This window comes from Vitis vinifera, chromosome 13, assembly GCF_030704535.1.
Source record: "Vitis vinifera cultivar Pinot Noir 40024 chromosome 13, ASM3070453v1".
Taxonomy (NCBI): domain Eukaryota; kingdom Viridiplantae; phylum Streptophyta; class Magnoliopsida; order Vitales; family Vitaceae; genus Vitis; species Vitis vinifera.
The window spans coordinates 4,229,293-4,251,079 of record NC_081817.1 but is presented as its reverse complement, the minus strand read 5'-3'; the positions used below and the strand labels follow the sequence as shown (position 1 = coordinate 4,251,079).

General features: G+C 35.8%; 3 protein-coding genes and 2 pseudogenes across 3 annotated transcripts; 2 read left to right on the top strand and 3 right to left on the bottom strand.

Annotated features, from left to right (window-relative positions):
• Positions 1–2,101: 2,101 nt before the first annotated feature.
• LOC100266743 (17.8 kDa class I heat shock protein-like) lies at positions 2,102–2,560 on the bottom strand (annotated as a pseudogene).
• Positions 2,561–6,505: 3,945 nt separating this feature from the next.
• LOC100261545 (7-deoxyloganetic acid glucosyltransferase) lies at positions 6,506–8,307 on the top strand. Its single transcript, XM_010660193.3, has 2 exons — positions 6,506–7,149; positions 7,256–8,307. Exons 1-2 carry the CDS (start codon positions 6,639–6,641, stop codon positions 8,179–8,181), a joined length of 1,437 nt encoding a protein of 478 aa, XP_010658495.1. The 5' UTR covers positions 6,506–6,638; the 3' UTR covers positions 8,182–8,307.
• A 3,278-nt stretch (positions 8,308–11,585) lies between these two features.
• On the bottom strand, positions 11,586–12,211 carry LOC100241086 (17.3 kDa class I heat shock protein-like; annotated as a pseudogene).
• A 4,965-nt stretch (positions 12,212–17,176) lies between these two features.
• LOC100263355 (18.1 kDa class I heat shock protein) lies at positions 17,177–19,181 on the bottom strand. The gene has a single exon (XM_002280785.5). The coding sequence runs from the start codon at positions 17,847–17,849 to the stop codon at positions 17,367–17,369; it is 483 nt and encodes a 160-aa protein (XP_002280821.1). The 5' UTR covers positions 17,850–19,181; the 3' UTR covers positions 17,177–17,366.
• Positions 19,182–19,892: 711 nt separating this feature from the next.
• On the top strand, positions 19,893–21,787 carry LOC100251302 (7-deoxyloganetic acid glucosyltransferase). Its single transcript, XM_019224583.2, has 2 exons — positions 19,893–20,489; positions 20,595–21,787. Exons 1-2 carry the CDS (start codon positions 19,979–19,981, stop codon positions 21,524–21,526), a joined length of 1,443 nt encoding a protein of 480 aa, XP_019080128.1. The 5' UTR covers positions 19,893–19,978; the 3' UTR covers positions 21,527–21,787.

Genomic DNA, 21,787 nt, shown 5'->3' with positions numbered 1-21,787 from the left:
TGGCATTTGGGTCATAAAATGCAGGGGAAAGCCATTTGATACTAGAGTACAATATAATGGTAAGAGTAAGATATCATTCTCAGTCCACTTAGGAACGGGGCTTTGTAAATGAATTCGGTCCAATTGATTTGGAGGGCTTATCAATTGGGTTGGACTTGAGAGGTGAAGTCTAGCACCTTTTGGATATTGTGTTGTATTTGACTCAAATTACTTGGTTTATTTTTTTAGCGAATTTAATATTTACATAGAATTTTGAGAGTGAAGGAACAAAATGAGTCAAAAGTGAAGAGAGGTAGACAAAATATACATTGGGTTTTAGATGTTGATATCCCTCCATTCTAAATCACATAAATATTTTATTTTTCCTTTTATTTTGTTTTATTTTTTCTTAGTGTGCTTAAATGTTACTATTTCCCTCCACATAATGTCCATGTAGTTTTTAAGAAAATAAATTTTATCCCACATCCGAACGAACCATCGAGTTCTTTAGAAAGTATATTTGAGAACAAATTTTAAGAATAATTTTTTAAAATTATTTTATGATATTTTATAAAATAAAAATCTGTTTAAAAATAAAAAATATTTTTTACTTTTTTTTAAATATGTTTTAAAATTAATATTTTTAATATTTATATGATTATTTTTTAAAATAATTTTTTAAAAATAAGTGAAAATAATTTAAAACATTAAGAATAAGTTTCGCAACATTCTGCCAAAAATATTTTTAATGAAAATATTTTTTAAAAAAGTATTTTTAGAATAATTATTTATCAAATGTTACTCCATGAATCATGACCTTTTGTAGCGTCTAATGTGGGGTTGGAACCTAAAAAGTGGGACCCTTCTCTATCAAATTTCCATCAAATTGATCCACATTTTTCTATCAAAGACAAAGCCAAGTCTTATTTGTCCCAGTGCCCCAAGATTCCAAGCAACCCTTAAAATTCCACACCCGCATGCCTTTCTTATTCCCTAATTCCTCCAAAGGAATCATTTAGGACTTTGAAAGCGTGTTCGGAACACTTATTAAAAAAATAACCCTTGACAAACGGATTTTAAAAATAATAACATAATTATTTGACGTTTATTAAAAATAAAAGTGTGTTTGTGATTTCTATATAATTAAATACTTTTAAAAATATTTAAAAAGCAAATTAAAATAACTTGGAATAATTACCTTATGTTTTCATAAAAGGCCTTATTTTGAAAAAAAAAAGTCCTCAAAACATTGTTTTCCATTTAAAAAATTATACAAGAATTTTCGAATGTGAAAAATAGTTTCCCTTTCTAAAAACAAAAAATAAGTGTGTTTAAAAACTTGAAAATGTTGTTAACATATTTTCCATATTTTAAAAATAAAATTTATCTATATTATTAATTTTTAATTATTATATATATATAAATCATAAAAAAAAACAAATAAATACAATTAAAAATACCTAAAAAATATTCTTTAAGAATATCTTATTTTTTGTTTTTAAGGGTAGAAAACAATTTCTATTTTTTATTCTAAGAAACAATAAACTATTTTAAAAAACAATTGCAAAACAAAATTTCTACTTCTAGTAAATGGGCTGAGATGAGATGAATATTCTCAAGAGTATATTGTGTATAATCGCTAGGAAGCTACAGTAAATTCAAGATTAAATATAACATTTTATTGTGGATATGATTGAACATTAGAATAGAAATAGAAATATGAATCAATCAATGAGGTAACAGGTTCAATTACCAACCTATATATGGAACATATCAATCCAGCACAGCCACGTCTTAAAATTGAAGGATTTCAAATGTGAAAATCGGGATCCCTTAGGAAAGAGATAATCATGTTGGTAACAAGGAGGATCATCAAGAATCAAATAAACCAACTCATTTCTAGTTAGAGAAAACCAACTATTTCTTTATTCCACTTAGAATACACTTACATAAGAAAAAAGGGAAAAATTGCAAAACAAAAACACAAGACATAAATCATCACATCACATCTTTCGAATTACATATACATGCCCAATCTAGCAAAACAATCAACCATTAACATTATTCATCATCAATTAGCTTCTTAATTACATATAAAATTAGAAAAGATTTGACCAGTGACTTAGCCAAAGATTTCAATGGCCTTGACCTCAGCCTTCTTCACCTCTTCTTTCGGAACAGTCACAGTCAGCATTCCATTCTCCATGCTAGCTTTGACCTCATCCGTTTTTGCATCTTCTAGCAACCTGAATCTACAAAGGAACTTCCCGTTGCTCCTCTCCATGCGATGCCACTTGTCATTCTTCTCCTCTTGCTCCTTACTCCTCTCTCTGTTGATTTGAAGGACTCTTCCCTCTTCAACCTCAACTTTCACTTCCTCCTTCTTCAACCCTGGAAGATCCGCCTTGAAAACATGAGCTACTAGTGTCTCTTTCCAATCAACACGCATGTTGGCGAAGACTGAGGTCTCGCCAACAGTGCTGGGAATGTTGGAAAGAGTGGTGCCGAAAGGAAAGCCTTCGAAAGGATCTCAAATGCTGCTTCGTCGGCCACCACCTAGAACACTTGGAATAAGCGACATTTTCTATGTACGTTGTCGAATTGATTTGCTAAGAATACCAAGAACTTCTTCTATGCAAGCGTCGAACAATTTCTTGATGATCAAACTGATGGAGAGGACTTGTTATATATTGGGGGTGACGAAGAGCTATGGTACTTTCCCGACGTTTCCGAGATATTTCCTATTTGGACTTTGGAGAGGAATGAGATGTTTTTGCAATCTTTTACCACCTTCCATCATCTACCTGGCCTTTTTTCATCCTTACTGGGCCTTATTCCACAATTCCAGGTCCATTTCCAAATTTCCTTATTGGTCGATCAAAATGGGACTATTGGGCTTTTAACACCAAAAGGAATTTAATGGGCCATCGAAATTGTTTGTCTTTTACCCAAAAAAAAAAAACATATTTGCTATTAAAATAGCAAATATATTTCATGTTTTATTATTTTAAAAATATAAAAAGCATATTTGCTATTAAAATAGCAAATATATTTCATGTTTTATTATTTTAAAAATATAATTTTTTTATTTATATTTTTTCTTGTAATCATCCCGCTTTTAAATTATTTAACTTAAAGGTTTAAAAAATATTTAATTGTTATAAATCATAGCATGGGAAATAGATTGAAAATAATACTATATCACTAAAATATTTGAAGCTACATCTAACCTAGTGGTAGGCTTATGCTTGTGGAAAAAGTGTGTTGGTATAAATATTTGAAAAAATAAAATAAAAAAAATCAGAATTTAAATTTGAAAATTCCAAAATTAATATTTTTAATCAAAATTTTATCTATTTTTTTTATCAAAATATTATTTTTAAATCTTAAAAAAAAAAAAGGTGCACCAGCCATAGAGAAAGAGATAAGAAATGATTGAAAAGGTGGGGACCAAAGCCAAAAAAGAAACAAAGGAAAAAAATGACAAAAAAGAAAAAACACAAAGTGCCAGCAATAAAGAAAGGGGTAGTAACAAATGATTGAAGAGGTGCGGGGACATAATCAGAAAAAGACATCACTAAAAAAAATGGCAAAAGAAAAAATAAATAAATAAAATAAAATAAAATAAAATAAAATAAAATAAACCTCCGGTGATAAGATCGAAATGGGTTCTTATGAGTTATGACAACGAATGTTGGACTAAGGGTTCACGGGATGTGAAGGGTAGGATGATCTAATCTCTTGATTGAATTGATAATGCGATTTATGGTTGAATATGATTTTTAAAGCTTTGGTTCGCGTCGGCCGTTCCTGCATGCCGTTCGTTCATTAGGCGGATTAAATACTTGTCACATTCCTATTTATTTATATTACAATTAAAATTATTTAAAAATATAAAAGAAGTTGAAAATTTAAAACTTTAAATTTCAAAATAAAAAATTTAGTGTTTGTTTTCTACTGATTTTGTTTTATTTTTTGTTTTTTTGTTTTTAAGACACAAAAAAAAAAAAAAAAACTTTAGGTTGTGTGTGGTTTGCAAAAAGTACTAAATAAAATAAAATTTAAGGAAAAATGGTTTTTGCATAATCGATTTCATCATAAAAAAACATAAAACAAAATCAAATATAATTAAAATTCCTAAAAAATTTATATATTTTAAATTAATTAATATTTATATAATAGAGCGAAATAAGTTAAATGAGTTTCAGAAAACATATAAAAATAATTTATCAAGTTAAAATCATTAATTTAAAATTATTTTTAATAAAATCCTTTGAAATTTCTTGAAAACTAATTATTTTGAAATATCTTTTATTTAGTTCAATAAATCATTTTGAATAATTCTCTTCTCACATATTTTATGCATTCTTATAACTTGATTTTATTATCATTTATATATATATATATATATATATATTAATTTATGTTATTAATTTTGATATTCATAATTAATTAGTTAATTGTTACAATTCCTTCGATTCATTTAATAAATACCATATGTATATGAGTTTAGAAGAGTGTTACGACTCATCACCGTACCTTTTCAATAGGTAACCTAACCCCTAGACTTATATTGAGTTTTTTCACATACTTGTTTTCTTTTTGGAGTCATACAGTTTTTTTTTTGCTCTTTAAAAATAAAACAAAAAAAAGTAAAGAATTTAAGTATTTTTTAAAAAATAATATTTTTTATCAAATAAAGGAAAAAGGAATCTGCACGTGTCTACAACCATGCTTTAAAAATTATTGTTATGACTTCAATTATTGAAAATTGGATTAAAGTCAAAAAAGAATTTAAGATAAAAGCACAATAGGGATGCGGTACTGGGACGATCCAGAAGTTTAATACCTGAATAGACGCCTAAAACAATAGAAAAGTGGGTCCATTTGACTACCAACTATGCACTTTGTATGATTTCCTGGTAGATACATGGTTTGAAGGATAGACACATTGCCGACAACTCACGAATAAAGCAAATAATCCCGTTGAATAAGGAAACAATCCCATTGGATTTTGGATCTGTCATATAAAAAAGTTGAGATGATATCAAAGGAAGTTATCGGTGGACTGCATCAATAATTCCTATAATTGCTCAGTTTATATTAAGTAACCATGTGACAAAACCTCTCATCATGTATGTGTAACACTCAATTTTTTTTACTTTAAGAAAATTTCATCAAAATACTCAAACCATTTGCACTCACCTCTCATGAAGGATGGACGCGTTGCTACTCTTTGTCGTTTACCACCATCACTTTTTCAAGGGTCCTCTAGTGGCCCCTTGAAACCCCTAATATTTTAATATTAGGAGTATTTTTTTAAAAAGTGTCAGGAATCAAGCTTTGGCTGGAATCGTAACCCTGCCCTTGATTCCACCTCATACAGACTTATAGATGTAGATTAAACTTAATTATTATACCTCCATGTTTGGGTTTCATTAGTTAATAAATTTCCCAAGCTTTAAAGGACACATCTTAACTAATTAATTAACATTAATTTAAAATCTATGGCCCGGTTCATGGTTGTCACTTTTCACTTTAAGATGGCAATAAATTCAATTACCAACGGGTGAAATATAATAACCCAATAACAAGTTTTAAAACTCAAGGATTTTGAATGCAAAAATTGGGATCACTCAGGAAAGAGAGAATCATGTCGATAGTAAGAAGGATCATCAAGAACCAAATAAATCAATTCATTTCTAGTTAGAGAAAACCAATTATTCTTTTATTCCACTTGTAGGGACCACCCCTAAACGTACACGTGGCGGCCTCACAAGGTACTACTCCATTGGACACGTGGCGCGTCTAACCCTCTGTCCGAAAGAGCACGTGGACTAACATGCGGTATGTACCCCCTGTTTGAATGTTCAGTCCGGACCCAGTGGCTAGCGTCTTAAACAAGATTCTTGATCGCGTTTCACGGACAATCATTACTCATTTTGCCAAAAGTATGCTCGACAGGACCTTCTTGGGTCACTTTAGAAAACCTGCCACGACTTGCCCTGCGCCGCCTACAGAGTGAAAAGACAAGGATGACGACAAACCATCCCTCCAGCAATCTCTGACAGCCGCTTGTAGGATAATGATAACTCTGTCATTCTCTAAGCACCATCATGACAGCCAAAAAGTCTTTCCACCATTCAAAGGGATGAAGCTCCTGACACTATAAAAGGTCCTCACATGGTCAAAGAAAGTAAGCATTCCTAAGGAGAATGGTCCATAAAAATATTAATATGTTAGAGAATAAAACTAACAAAGGCATTTGAGGGTGTCTGGACCCCTATCTAGACATCTTTTGCAGGTCAGAAAAAGGAAGCATCATCTTCAATTGAGGAGACGAGTACATCACAAAATTGAAGTGGTCTTGGTAACACCGGCCATCAACACCACTTATATAACAAATTAAAGGGAAAATTTTGCAAAACAAAAACACAAGGGACAACATAGTTAACAATCACCCGATCAGTTCTTTCCCATTAATTAATTAAAATAATTTCATAGGAAACGGCATCAGAGAATTGCCATCCACCTAGCTATACTATACATTGATGAAGACAAGAAAGCCACTTGCTCTTTTTGGAATATACCGATTATTTCCTTACAAATACTGCATAAATTCATGTTCTATTCTGCAACAATAGTCCACCAATAGTCAGATGGATCAAGGGCCAGTGTCTCCTCATGTCCTAATCTTCCCCTTCCCGTCTCAAGGCCACGTCAACTCCATGCTCAAACTCGCCGAACTTCTCTCCGTCGTCGGCCTCCACGTCACCTTCCTCAACTCCGACTATAACCAACACCGCCTCTTCCTTCACACCGATATTCAGACCAGGTTCAGCCGCTATCCCGGCTTCCGTTTCCAAACAATATCTGATGGGCTTACCACGGACCATCCACGTACCGGTGAGCGGGTGATGGATCTGTTTGAGGGATTGAAAGCCACAGCAAAACCAATTTTTAGGGAGCTAATGATTTCAAGGGGCCAGGGTTCTGATACCCGCCCGCCGGTCAGCTGCATCATAGCAGATGGGATGATGAGTTTTACCATTGATATTGCTAATGAAGTTGGAATTCCCATCATTTCTTTCCGCACCGTTAGTGCTTGTTCCTTCTGGGCATATTTTTCTGCGCTCAAACTCATTGAATCTGGTGAACTTCCCCTCAAAGGTATGCTTTCTAGATTGAATTCCACGAAATCATCTGTTCATTATAATTCGTTTATATTTTTGTTTTCTTCTTTTACAATATAGTTACGATCATGAATAAACTACAGGTAACGATATGGATCAGCTAGTAACCAGTATTCCCGGCATGGAGGGGTTTCTCCGAAAACGAGATCTCCCGAGTCTTCTCCGAGTCAGCAACCTAGATGACGAGGGTCTCCTACTTGTAACGAAGGAGACGCAACAAACTCCTCGAGCCCACGCGCTCATACTTAATACGTTTGAAGACTTAGAAGGACCTATTCTCGGTCAAATACGCAATCACTGTCCAAAAACCTACACCATTGGACCTCTCCACGCGCACTTGAAAACCAGGCTTGCTTCTGAATCGACGACGTCACAGTCTTCAAATAGTTTCCGGCAAGAAGACAGAAGCTGCATAGCGTGGCTTGATCACCAGCCTTCAAAGTCTGTTATCTATGTAAGCTTCGGAAGCATGGTAGTCATCTCAAGGAAGCAGCTCATAGAGTTCTGTTACGGTTTGGTAAACAGCAGTAGCCGCTTCTTGTGGGTCATACGGACGGACTCTCTTGCCGAAGAAGATGGAGAGCATCAGACTCCGGCAGAGCTCATGGAAGGGGCAAAGGAGAGGAGTTACATCGTGGAGTGGGCTCCACAAGAAGAGGTTCTAGCGCACCCGGCAGTAGGTGGGTTCCTCACCCACAGTGGGTGGAACTCGACTCTTGAGAGTATATGCGCCGGCGTGCCAATGATTTGCTGGCCATACTTTGCAGACCAACAGATCAACAGTAGGTTCGTAAGCCATGTTTGGAAACTTGGTTCGGACATGAAAGATACTTGCGATAGGCTTATTGTTGAGAAAATGGTGAGAGATCTGATGGAAGAGAGGAAGGATGAGCTTTTGGAAACGGCTGACATGATGGCTACAAGGGCTAGAAAATGTGTTAGTGAAGGTGGGTCCTCTTACTGTAACTTGAGCAGCTTGATCGAGGAGATAAGATTGATGGGCGCCTGAGTTGAAAGTATATTGGGAAAGTTGGGTTTATAGGCTATTATATGAAAAATATATAGATTTGGAAGCCAATATAATTGAAATATGGGTTTTACCTGTTAATAATAAAAATGTTATTGGTTTCATGCACTATTTACTGTTCATATTCATATTTCCGAAATTACCCCTTTTTTTTTTTTTTTTCTTTTTTTTTTCCTCTCCTATGTTTCCCCCTCCTCTGCCGCTCAACCCCACTCTCCCCGTTTCCATCCTCGTTTGATTTCCGAGTTGGGGGTTTTGCATGGATTTTCTCGGAAATCAAACGAGGGCGAATTTTCCCGGAAAACGAAATGCGGGGCCCGAAAAAAAGCAATTTTTTTTTGTTTTTCCTTGGGGTTTTGTATAGATTTTCTCGGAAATCAAACGGAAAACGAATGGGGGCGGGAAAAAAAGCAATTTTTTTTGTTTTCCTTAGGGTTTTGCATGGATTTTCTCGGAAATCAAACGGAAAATGAATGGGGGCGGAAAAAAAGCAATTTTTTTTGTTTTCCTTGGGGTTTTGATTGAATTTTCTCGGAAATCAAACAAGGATGAATTTTCCCGGAAAATGAAGGGGGGGACGGCGGCGACGGCAGATCCAGAAAACATAGGGAGCAAAAGAAAAAGCAATTTTTTTGGTTTTCCTTGGGGGTGGATTTTCTCGGAAATCAAACGAGGATGAATTTTCTCGGAAACGAATGGAGGGAGGAAGGGAGGGAGGGAGGGGGGCAGATCCAGAAAACACGGGGAGCAAAAAAAAAAGTAATTTTTTTGGTTTTCTTGGGGGAAAATCACGAGGATGAATTTTCCCGGGGAAACGAATGGGGGGGTGCAGAATTTTCCGGGAAAACGAAGGGGGGCCGGCAGCAGAATTTTCCGGGAAAACGAAGGGGGGGGCGGTGGCAGGGAGGAGAAAAAAAAAAAAGAGAGGGTAATTTCGGAAATAGGAATATAAACAATAAATAGTGCATGAAACCAATAATACTTTTATTATTAACAGGTAAAATCCATATTTCAGTTATATGGATTTTCAAATCTATATATTTTTCATATAAGGGTCTATAAACACAATTTTCCCAAGTATATTTGGGTTTCTTCAACAACAATAACGGAACCAGATGGAAGAAGAAATTTATCGCATCGCCATTTGAATGTCATATTGTAGCTTATTTTTTGGATGATTATGCGCTAAAGAAGGAATATTGTTTTCCATGGAAAGCGAAGGCAAAATAATTTAATTGGAAGCATTCGTCAAAGGATTGGACGCAGGGAGAAAGGAATCTTGGGGTGGACTGGCGAAGAGTAGATAAATTTCCAAAGACCGAAAAGTGGATGCCTTTAGCTTTTCTCTATTTCTTGTTTCTTTTGTCCGAATTCAATTAGATCCAAGCTCAATAACATCCACAAAACAACAACACCTGGACTAGTTCTTACAGGAACAATTCTTGAGCTTTGACCCAAACTAAGTTCTTAGTGGATGCTGCCAAAGGAGTGGCGATGCCATGAGCAAAAAGCAAGAGACCCATTGTATTAAGAGTGTAGTTCAGTACGTGACTCAAAATTATCTCCAGGGAATTAGGTGATAGCAGCTTAATTTCTGCGCAGACCAAAGACCATGTATAACACATTAGACAATGTAATATATGTATGGGATTTTCTCATTTTTACTTCTCCATCTTTTACACTGCTAAGAAATTTCATTACTTTTCTTCAATTTTTAGGTCACGGCAGATGGCTCCTAGAAAATGCATATGGATCATCATGAGAGTGAGTTTTTACTCGACAATTGACCATGCATTCAACAACTTGCATACTCTCTTGGCCTTAGTCCTTGGCCTCAGCAAATGGTTCTGCACTCATACATCACCGATTCACCATCACCAGCAGCCGCCATGTCTTGTTTTACTATCTGTTTCACTATCAAAAGGAAAAAAATATTAACAAATTTTTGAAAATATTTTATTTGAAAATATAATCAAATAATTCTACTAAAAATATTTTTAATGAAGATATATTTTTTGAATGTTTTTTTAGAATAATTATTTATCAAATGTTACTCCATAAGATAATAGCAAACCATGACCTTTTGCCGCGTCTAATGTGGGGTTGGAACCTAAAAAGTGGAACCCTTCTCTATCAAATTGATCCACATTTTTCTATCAAAGACAAAGCCAAGTCTTATTTGTCCTAGTGCCCCAAGATTCCAAGCAACCCTTAAAATTCCACACCTGCATGCCTTAATTTCTTAATTCCCTAATTCCTCCAAAGGAATCATTTAGGCTTTGAAAGCGTGTTCGGAACACTTATTGAAAAAACTAACCCTTGACAAACAGATTTTAAAAATAATAACATAATTATTTGACGTTTATTAAAAATAAAAGTGTGTCTGTGATTTTTATATAATTAAATACTTTAAAAAATAATTTTTATACAAAATACTTTATTTTCAATTATTTTTAATACTCATATAATTATTTTAAAAAAATATTTAAAAAGAAAATTAAAATAACTTGAAACAAATACCATATGTTTTCATAAAAGGCCTTATTTTGAAAGAAAAAAAAAAAGTCCTCAAAACATTGTTTTCTATTTAAAAAATTATACCAGAATTTTCCAATGTGAAAAATAGTTTCCCTTTCTAAAAACAAAAAATAAGTGTGTTTAAAAACTTGAAAATGTTGTTAACATATTTTCCATATTTTAAAAATAAATTTTATTTATTTTTAAAATTTTAATTATTATATATATATATAAATTTTTTTATAAAAATCATAAAAAAAACAATTAAAAATACCTAAAAAATATTCTTTTAAGAATATCTTATTTTTTATTTTTAAAGGTAGAAAACAATTTCTATTTTTTATTCTAAGAAACAATAAACTATTTTAAAAAACAATTCCAAAACAAAATTTCTGCTTCTCATATATGAGGTAATACGTGGATGGATTTGGGTTCTGACACCATTTTCCCCCAAATTAGGGACCAAATATTAGGAACAAAATAGTAAATGGCCTCAGATGAGATGAATATTCTCAAGAGTATATTGTGTATAATCGCCAGAAAAGCTACAGTAAATTCAGGATTAAATATAACACTTTCTGTGGATATGACTGAACATTGGAATAGAAATAGAAATATGAATCAATCAAAGAGGTAACAGATTCAATTACCAACCTATATATGGAACATATCAACCCAGCGCAACCACGTCTTAAAATTGAAGGATTTCAAAGGTGAAAATTGGGATCCCTTAGGAAAGAGATAATCATGTTGGTAACTCATTTCTAGTTAGAAAAAACCAACTATTCCTTTATTCCACTTAGAATACACTTACATAAGAAAAAGGGGAAAATTTGCAAAATAAAAATACAAGACAAAAATCATCACATCACATCTTTCAAATTACATATACATGCCCAATCTAGCAAAACAATCAATTAGCTTCTTAATTACATAGAAAATTAGAAAAAATCTGACCAATGACTTAGCCAGATATTTCAATGGCCTTCACCTCAGCCTTCTTCACCTCTTCTTTCGGAATCGTCATAGTCAGCACTCCATTCTCTATGCTAGCTTTGACCTCATCCGTTTTTGCATCTTCTGGCAACCTGAATCTGCAAAGGAACTTCCCGCTACTCCTATCCATGCGATGCCACTTGTCGTTCTTCTCCTCTTGCTCCTTACTCCTCTCTCCGCTGATTTGAAGGACTCTTCCCTCTTCAACCTCAACTTTCACTTCCTCCTTCTTCAACCCTGGAAGATCCGCCTTGAAAACATGAGCTACCAGTGTCTCTTTCCAATCAACACGTGTGTTGGCGAAGGCCGAGGTCTCGCCAACAGTGCTGGGAATGTTGGAAAGAGTGGCGTTGAAAGGAAAGCCTTCGAAAGAATCCCAGATGTCTAGGGAGAAAGGATCGAAATGCTACTTCGTTGGCCACCACCCAAAATACTTGGAATAAGCGACATTTTCTACGTACGTTGTCGAATTGATTTGCTGAGAATACCAAGAACTTCTTCTATGCAAGCTTCGAACAATTTCTTGATGATCAAATTGATGGAGAGGACTTGCTTAGGAATGGCAACGGGGCGGGTTCGGGACGGGTCGCCCCCATCCCAACCCCGTCCCGTTTAGCAAAATCAATTCCCATCCCCGTCCCGTTTAAAAAATTAAACGGGGCGGGGCGGGGCGGTTATGGGAATTTCCCATACCCGCCCCGCCCCGCCCCGCCCCGCTTAGCTTTTTTTTTTTTTAAATTACTTTTAAAAAATTTGTATTGAGTTCTTGGAGACACAAGCGAAGGGAACCCTGTTTGGGGTGGCACAGAACCCGTCTGAGCTCCTAACATACCAGAATTCGAACGCAAAAGTGAAGGGGGAACAGGTTGGGCTCCACCTATGGGAGTGGGTGGCCCGGATGGCACCATCTTTCCAAAATAACAATCTACAAACACTCACTCAAGTACACCACAAGATTCAAATAAACTTCCAGTTACACAACAAAGTGAGCAAAACCTGACATTTCCCTCATCCCATCAAGCAGTTTACACCCAAAATCAAGGCCAGAAACTCCAGAGTCCTTGTTGTGCACCAAAAGAAATGGGGAAGCTTTGTGCCTGAGCATACGGAGTTGGGCGTTACCAAACACAAGAGGAAAGCCAAAAAAAACCAAAACCAAGCAACAAGCTTTGATTCTGAACATTCTAGAATTGGACTAGCTCAGCGATTTCTTCAGTGAACCGCTGTACAATTGATGAGTTTTTAGATCAAGTAAAGCTTCAAACATTCTACAAAAGGGCAACCAATCAACGAATCGAACTCCTAATACAAAACAGGGGTTCAGAATCTCGATGGCCTGTCACTCCAAACCCTCACTAAAATCATCACAAAACGACTTCAATCGACTCCCAACACAAATCCAAATCTCCAAACCTCACAAACCCAACAAAGATAAGTTCTTTTTCACACCTCGCACCTCAAATTCCAATCTTTAAACCCCAAAAGATTTAGAGAAAATAAAAAAAGCAAACAAAAAAAAAATTAACACTCAAAAATAGAAAATCAAACAAAAACCCAAAAGACAAGAACCTAAACACATCGATCGAACCCTAAATCGGCGATCCGGAGCTCCAAACGAGTAAGAGAAATTGATAGCGTCTTGAAAAGCTGAGCCTAAAACGACGACGCTTGAGGACTTACCTGAGTTGAAATTGAACACTGAAAGTCTTCAGAAACTCCAAAGATTTCGATCGAAGACAGAAAAACTGATCAAAATTGGGAAAAAATGCAGCCGCTCTTCACTTTGCTGTTGGTTTACTTTATATGTAAACGAGGGCGGGGTGGGGCGGGGGAATACCCAAACCCGCCCCGAACCCGCCCCGGGTTTTAAAAAAAATCTCATACCCGTCCCAAACCCGTTTAATACATTTTTATCCCATCCCATTAGGGGCGGGGCGGGGCGGGTACCCGAAAAAACCCGCCCCGTTGCCATCCCTAGACTTGCTACATATTGAGGGTGACGGAGAGTTGTGGTACTTTCCCGACGTTTCTGAGATATTTCCTGTTTGGACTTTGGAGAGGAACGAGATGTTTCTGCAATCTTCTACTACCTTCCATCATCTACTTGGCCTTTTTTCATCCTTACTAGGCCTTATTTCACAATTCCAGGCCCATTTCCAAATTTCCTTACCGACCCGATCAGAATGGGACTATTAGGCTTTTAACACCAAAAGGAATTTAATGGGTCATCGAAATTGTTTGGCTTTTACCAAAAAAAAAAAAAACATATTTGACGTTAAAATAGCAAATATATTTCATTGTTTAATTATTTTTAAAATGTATTTTTTTATTTATATTTTTTCTTATAATCATCCCCGCATTTAAATTATTTAATTTAAAGATTTAAAAAATATTTAATTGTTATAAATCATAGCATGGGAAATAGATGGAAAATAATACTATATCGTTAAAATATTTGAAGCTACATCTAACCTAGTGGTTGGCTTATGCTTGTGGAAAAAAACAATGTTTTTAGAACCAGATCGATTATTATACCGAAAAAGTTATTGGTTCACAGTTCAATGGTCGGATTGACGGTCGAAGTCATAAATATATAATTTATAAATCATTAAAATTTAAAATAATTATAAAAATAAAAATAAAAATTTATTTTAAATTTTGATTTTAAAAAACAAAATAGTGTTTTCAAATCACATGATGAGGAGGCTCATAATTTGATATGAGTTAAAAACATCCACGTCTAAAGCAAATTAATTTGTGGATGAAGTTGAAAGGTCGGGATGAAAAGGATGGAGGCCAAACACCTACAAGGCCAAAAATATAATAAAGCTTTTTTCTCTTTCTATAACTAAATAAAGTTTTGTAAAATTAGGATATAAAATATAATAACATGTAAATTGGAGGCAAGAATGAGAAAATTAAATTTAATTACTGAAAAGTGGGTCCACCTCTCTCATATCTACGCCATCTGATAGGATATTTGTGTGTGATGATATCTGTGTGCGTTATCTACGTGTTGTCCCTGGTTACATGCACGCCCCTCCTCTCTCTCTCTTCCCCTCCCTTCTCATCTCCTCTCTCTATAAACTCTTTCTCTTTCTAAGAATTCTCTCTCCCAGGGGGGCGAGGAAACGCAGGGGATGGGTGGGTGGCTTTGTAAGGGGTGGCTTTACAAGAAGGGTGGGTCCTGCCGGCGAGAAAAGACGAGGGGGGCTTTTCCAGTAAGGTCACAGGGAGTGGGGGGTTCTGCCGGTGGGGGACGACAAGAGGAGGGGCTTTTCCAGCGCTGGATGGGGGGGTTTCAGCGGGGTCGCGGGGGTGGCTTTGCAGCGTAGACTGTAGAGTGCTTTTCCAGCAGCGAGGGACGACGAGAACGGGCTTTTCCAACGCGAGGTGGGTCCTACCGGCGGGGGATGACGACAATGGAAAAAATAAATAAAATTGAATCGGACGGTTCGAAGAGAACCGTCCGGTTTATTGGGTTCTCCGATCGAACCACCAGTTTAACCGACCTAATTCCGGTCCGAACATTTTTCATGCTAAATGACCGGATCGGAACCGTGACAGGCCAGTGGTCGGATGGCCTAGTCCAGTCCAGTTTTTGAAAAAGTGTGTTGGTATAAATATTTGAAAAAAAAAAATCAGAATTTAAATTTGAAAATTCCCAAATTAATATTTTTAAAAAGAAAGAAAGAAAAAAATGCGCCAATGATAGAGAAAGGGATAAGAAATGACCAAAAAAAAAAAAAAACAAACAGAGTGCCAGCAATAAAGAAAAGGGTAACAAATGATTGAAGTGGTGCGGGGACACAATAAAAAAAAGGCATCACCATAAAAATGGCAAAAAATAAAAAAATAAAACTCCAGTAATCAAGAAAATGGTTCTTATAAAAACAAATGTTGGACCAATAGTTCACAGGATGTGAAGGGTAGAAAATCTAATCTCTTGATTGAATTGATAACGCGATTCATGGTTGAATCCAATTTTTAAACCTTTGGTCCGTGCCGGTCGTTTTTGCATGCGTCTGTTCATTAGGTGGATTAAATACTTGTCACATTCCTATTTATTTATATTGTAATTAAAATTATTTAAAAATTTAAAACTTTAGATTTCAAAATAAAAAATTTAGTGGTTGGTTGTTTTCTACCTATTTTGTTTTTTTTTTTTTTTTTTAAGAAAAGAAACTTTTAGGTTGTGTTTGATTTTTAAAAAGTACTAAAAAAAATTATAAGGAAAAATTGTTTTTGCATATTCAATTTCATCACAAAAAAAAAAAAAAACCAAATATAATTAAAATTCCCCAAAAATTTATATAATGGAGAGAAATAGGTTAAATGAGTTTTAAGAAATATATAAAAATAATTTATCAATTTTAAATCTTTTTTTTTTCCTTCATTTTTTCTTTCCTTCTATTTTTCTTTATATTTTCTTTTCTTTATATTTTTTCTCAAATTTTCTAAGAACAAAAAATAACCTTAATATTTTATTTAAAAATATAAATTTATTTTATATCTTCAAAAATCACTTCAAATTTTAAAGTTTGAAATAGTAGTTTTTCAATATAAGTTTGTTAGAATTTTTGCATATTTTATTAAAGTTATTAGTACTTTGATTTAACAAATAGAATATGCAAACAAATAATTTGAAATTTAAAAATAAAGAATTTAAAATTACATATAAACAATTGAAATTTTAAATTAAAACTTTTAAGGTTAATACATATGTGTATATGACCAATATCTACAATCCAACATATTCAGAAATCATGTATACTATCCTCGATCTAAAAGAAATTAGGAATAATTTATAAAGATAATGTTGCATACATAATTAAATGAGGTTATATTAGAAAAAAAAGACAACAACAAACATATTTCACTAAAGTTCATTTATATGCATGATCTCTAGAGAAGTAGTGATAATTTAATTGATATATTCACAAAGGTATTACCAATTATAATATTCAAAAGATTAAGACACAATATTGAAATGCATTAGTTAAAGGATCTTTTATATAAGTTAATAAATAAATAAAAACTTATACTTATATTAGCATGAAGAGGACCATGTTTATAAAGGCGCTGCACAACAAACAAAAAATGTAAATGCAAGCGTTGACTGGAATGGCTTCAGCTGACCCACGGTGAGCACTCCGGCTGCAATGGAAAAACAAAAAGTGTAAATGTAAGCGTTGACCAGAATGGCTTCAGCTGGACCCCGCGGTGACCACTCACCGAAAAATCGGAAATTTTTTCACAAAAATGCCGCATATTTCAACCATGATAAGTCTCACTGGTGAGATATCTCACCGATACCTGATAAAAGCCCCTTGTTTTTTTAGGCTTCATGTGGAGCTAGGGGTTCACCAACATCAAAATTTTAGAATTAATTGAAGCATTTCAAAGGTGAATATTGACGTCACCCAATAGTAAAAAATCATCAAATAACAAAACATCTTAATCATTTCTAATTAAAGAAAATTATTCATTTATATACTTTAAAACACACCTTATGATGATACACATTTATTTAAACCCACATAAAAAGGAAAAACACAACCAAAAAGGGATAACAAAACTGCCTTGCATACACATGCCCAGTAGCTAAATTTGAAAACATCATGTCTCTTGATGGCCGTCAACCTTCTAATGACTTAACCAGATATCTCGATCGCCTTGACCTCCGGCTTCTTCACCTCTTCTTTTGGAACCCTCACAGTTAGCACACCGTTCTCCATAGTAGCCTTGACTTGATCCATCTTAGCATTCTCCGGCAACCTGAACCGGCGAAGGAACTTGCCGCTGCTCCTCTCCACCCGATGCCATTTATCATTTTTCTCCTCCTGCTCCTTACTCCTCTCTCCACTAATTTTAAGTACTCTGCCCTCTTCAACCTCAACCTTCACTTCCTCCTTCTTCAACCCTGGAAGATCCGCCTTGAAAACATGAGCTTCGGGAGTCTCTTTCCAATCAATACGGGTGTTGACGAAGGCAGAGGTTTCGCGAGCGCTGTTAGGAACGTTGGCAAGAGTGGTGCTAAAAGGAAAGCCTTCGAAGGGATCCCAGATATCTAGAGAGATGGGATCAAAGATGTTGCTCCGTCGGCCACCACCAAGAACACTTGAAATGAGTGCCATTTTTGGTCGATCGATCAAATTGAATTGATTTGCTGAAAGGCGAAATATCTCGTACGCAGGCTTCGAACGATTTCTTGATGATGAAAGGGATAGAGATGAGCTCTCTATATAGGAGGTGAAAGAGGATTGTGGTGGTTTCCTGACCCTTCTGGACACTTCCAGTTTGGATAGGAACGAGACGTCTCTCCAACCTTCCACCACTTTCCATCGTCAAATTCTAGGTGATGGGCCTTAATCCACAGTTCTAGGTTTCTTCAATTTAATCAGTCCTAATGGGCTTACAAGAGTTAGACTTGGGAAGGAAGTTTATGGCCCATGGACATCAATGGGCCAGCACGGTTAATATATAATACTGGGTGCAGAATTCGGAAATTGATAGAATCTTTTGGGAAGATTTTGTAATTATATAATTCTATTTTCTATTCTCACTCTTGATTGCTTTGATGGTATGTGAAAGATACATTTACTTTTAATTTAAGTTTTTTCTTCTGTTATAAATCCCTCTAGTCAATAATTCCACGATGCTAATCAGTCAATTGTTAATCCCGGAGCTAGCTAAAGCCCTAAAATACTTCTACCACGGTTTTCACATGATTAAAAAGTTGTGTAGACATATGTAGTTATAATACACATTTTATGATACGACGAAATAAATCTCTCATAGTTAAAATATAGATATGTTAAACTATGTTATAAAATACGTCATCATCCTTAAATATATTTTTATTTCAAGAGTAAAATACTACTTGCTGAGCTGGCATTTGAATATATATTTACTTTCTAAAAAAAACATGTTATTTGCTATTTTCTAAAACTTTATAAAATACAAAAACATGGAATCAGAAGTACTGGAGCGAATCTCAAACCTACCATGGTTACCTAATTAATACGCGTGTACGCCCACAAGGCCGAAGCTGAGCAGTGGGCACTAGGAGCAATGAAGAGAGTTTATTTCGTTATAAATCCCACATGGAGTCATGGGCCATGAATGTTAATGTTAGGAAATTAAGGTGCTACCTTACCAAAATTCGACATGGAACATCGGTCTGTCTCTCCCCATGTCCTTGTCTTCCCTTTTCCCATTCAAGGCCATGTCAATTCCATGCTCAAACTCGCCGAACTTCTTTCCCTCGCCGGCCTCCGCATCACCTTCCTCAACTCCTACTACACCCACAGCCGCCTCCTCCGTTACACCAACATTCTGGACAGATTCACGCGCTATGCTGGCTTTCGTTTCCAAACGATATCCGATGGGCTGCCGTTGGATCATCCGCGAACCGGTGTCCAATTGAAGGATATGTTTGATGGAATGAAAGCCACGACCAAACCACTGTTTAGAGCCATGTTTGGTTCCTCGATAGTACTAGAGAAAAAAATGCAAAAAAAAAAAAATTCATATTTGGTTTTATTATAAAAAATGCTAAAAAAAATAAAATATAATTAAAATTATTAAAAAATATATACACTTAAAATTATCTAATATTTTTATAGAATAGCTAAATAAGTGAAAAAAAAATTTAATGTAATGTATTAAAATAATTTATTAACTTTTAATTTATTTTTTATTTATTTATATTTTATTTTCTACTTTTTCTCTCTGCTTTTTTTTGCCTTGCATTTCCTTTTAACTTTGTGGTAATCAAACATAACATAAGGGTTAGTAAATTCCTTTTATTTTCTATTTTAAGAGAGAAAAAAAATAAGATAGGGTGCATAATGGTAACATATTTATAGACAGCTAAAGATCCTTCTGCCATGCATTAGAATTTTGCATGGCTAGTATTTGGTATTAAAACGTATAACAAAAATGTATTTATGTGTCGTGGAAAACATCCTCCGACAAACAGTTGACAGACGTCAATCTTGAAACCCTATTGATAAAGAAATGTTTTCCGTTAATTTTTTCTTCTCAAAAACATTAGACTGTTTTTACCCTCAGTTCTTTCCCGGCCATTAATTAAAATAATTTCACAGGAAACGGCGTCAAAGAATTGCCGTCCACCTAGCTGTAATATACATTGATGAAGACAAGAAAGCCACTAGCGCTTTTTGGGATATACCGATTATTTCCTTACAAATACTGCATAAATTCATGTTCTATCCTGTAACAATAGTCCACCAATAGTCAGATGGATCAAGGGCCAGTGTCTCCTCATGTCCTCATCTTCCCCTTCCCGGCTCAAGGCCACGTCAACTCCATGCTCAAACTCGCCGAACTTCTCTCCGTCGCCGGCCTCCACGTCACCTTCCTCAACTCCGAATATAACCAACACCGCCTCCTCCTTCACGCCGATATTCAGACCAGGTTCAGCCGCTATCCTGGCTTCCGTTTCCAAACAATATCTGATGGGCTTACCACGGACCATCCACGTACCGGTGAGCGGGTGATGGATCTGTTTGAGGGATTGAAAGCCACAGCAAAACCAATTTTTAGGGAGCTAGTGATTTCAAGGGGCCAGGGTTCTGATACCCTCCCGCCGGTCAACTGCATCATAGCAGATGGGATTATGAGTTTTACCATTGATATTGCTAATGAAGTTGGAATTCCCATCATTTCTTTCCGCACCATTAGTGCTTGTTCCTTCTGGGCATATTTTTCTGCGCTCAAACTCATTGAATCTGGCGAACTTCCCCTCAAAGGTATGCTTTCTAGATTGAATTCCACGAAATCATCTGTTCATTATAATTCGTTTATATTTTTGTTTTCTTCTTTTACAATATAGTTAGATCATGAATAAACTACAGGTAACGATATGGATCAGCTAGTAACCAGTATTCCCGGCATGGAGGGGTTTCTCCGAAAACGAGATCTCCCGAGTCTTATCCGAGTCAGCAACCTAGATGACGAGCGTCTCCTACTTGTAACGAAGGAGACGCAACAAACTCCTCGAGCCTACGCGCTCATACTTAATACGTTTGAAGACTTAGAAGGACCTATTCTCGGTCAAATACGCAATCACTGTCCAAAAACCTACACCATTGGACCTCTCCACGCGCACCTGGAAACCAGGCTTGCTTCTGAATCGACGACGTCACAGTCTTCAAACAGTTTACGGCAAGAAGACAGAAGCTGCATAGCGTGGCTTAACCGTCAGCCTTCAAAGTCTGTTATCTACGTAAGTTTCGGAAGCGTGACAGTCATCACAAGGAAGCAGCTCATAGAGTTCTGTTACGGTTTGGTAAACAGCGGTAGCCGCTTCTTGTGGGTCATACGGACGGACTCTCTTGCCGAAGAAGATGGAGAGCGTCAGACTCCGGCGGAGCTCTTGGAAGGGGCAAAGGAGAGGAGTTACATCGTGGAGTGGGCTCCACAAGAAGAGGTTCTAGCGCACCCGGCAGTAGGTGGGTTCCTCACCCACAGTGGGTGGAACTCGACTCTTGAGAGTATATGCGCCGGCGTGCCAATGATTTGCTGGCCATACTTTGCAGACCAACAGATCAACAGTAGGTTCGTAAGCCATGTTTGGAAACTTGGTTCGGACATGAAAGATACTTGCGATAGACTTATTGTTGAGAAAATGGTGAGAGATCTGATGGAAGAGAGGCGGGATGAGCTTTTGAAAACGGCTGACATGATGGCTACAAGGGCTAGAAAATGTGTTAGTGAAGGTGGGTCCTCTTACTGTAACTTGAGCAGCTTGATCGAGGAGATAAGATTGATGGGCAGGCTGAGTTGAAAGTATATTTGGGTTTTACATGGAAAGCGAAGGCAAAATAATTTAATTGGAAGCATTCGGCAAATGATTGGGCGAAGGGAGAAAGGAATCATCTTGGGGTGGACTGGCGACGCGAGGAAGAGTAGATAAATTTCCAAGGACCAAAAAGTGGATGCCTTTAGCTTTTCTCTATTTCTCGTTTCTTTTGTCCGAATTCAATTAGATCCAAGCTTAATAACATCCACAAAACAACAACACATGGACTCGTTCTTACAGGAACAA

Coding starts and splice junctions, on each gene's coding strand:
- LOC100263355 (XM_002280785.5), bottom strand. CDS start 17,849: ATGGCACTCATTTCAAGTGTTCTTGGTGGTGGCCGACGGAGCAACATC.
- LOC100251302 (XM_019224583.2), top strand. CDS start 19,979: ATGGATCAAGGGCCAGTGTCTCCTCATGTCCTCATCTTCCCCTTCCCG. Junction 20,490..20,594: donor TGGCGAACTTCCCCTCAAAG/GTATGCTTTCTA, acceptor AATAAACTACAG/GTAACGATATGGATCAGCTA.
- LOC100261545 (XM_010660193.3), top strand. CDS start 6,639: ATGGATCAAGGGCCAGTGTCTCCTCATGTCCTAATCTTCCCCTTCCCG. Junction 7,150..7,255: donor TGGTGAACTTCCCCTCAAAG/GTATGCTTTCTA, acceptor AATAAACTACAG/GTAACGATATGGATCAGCTA.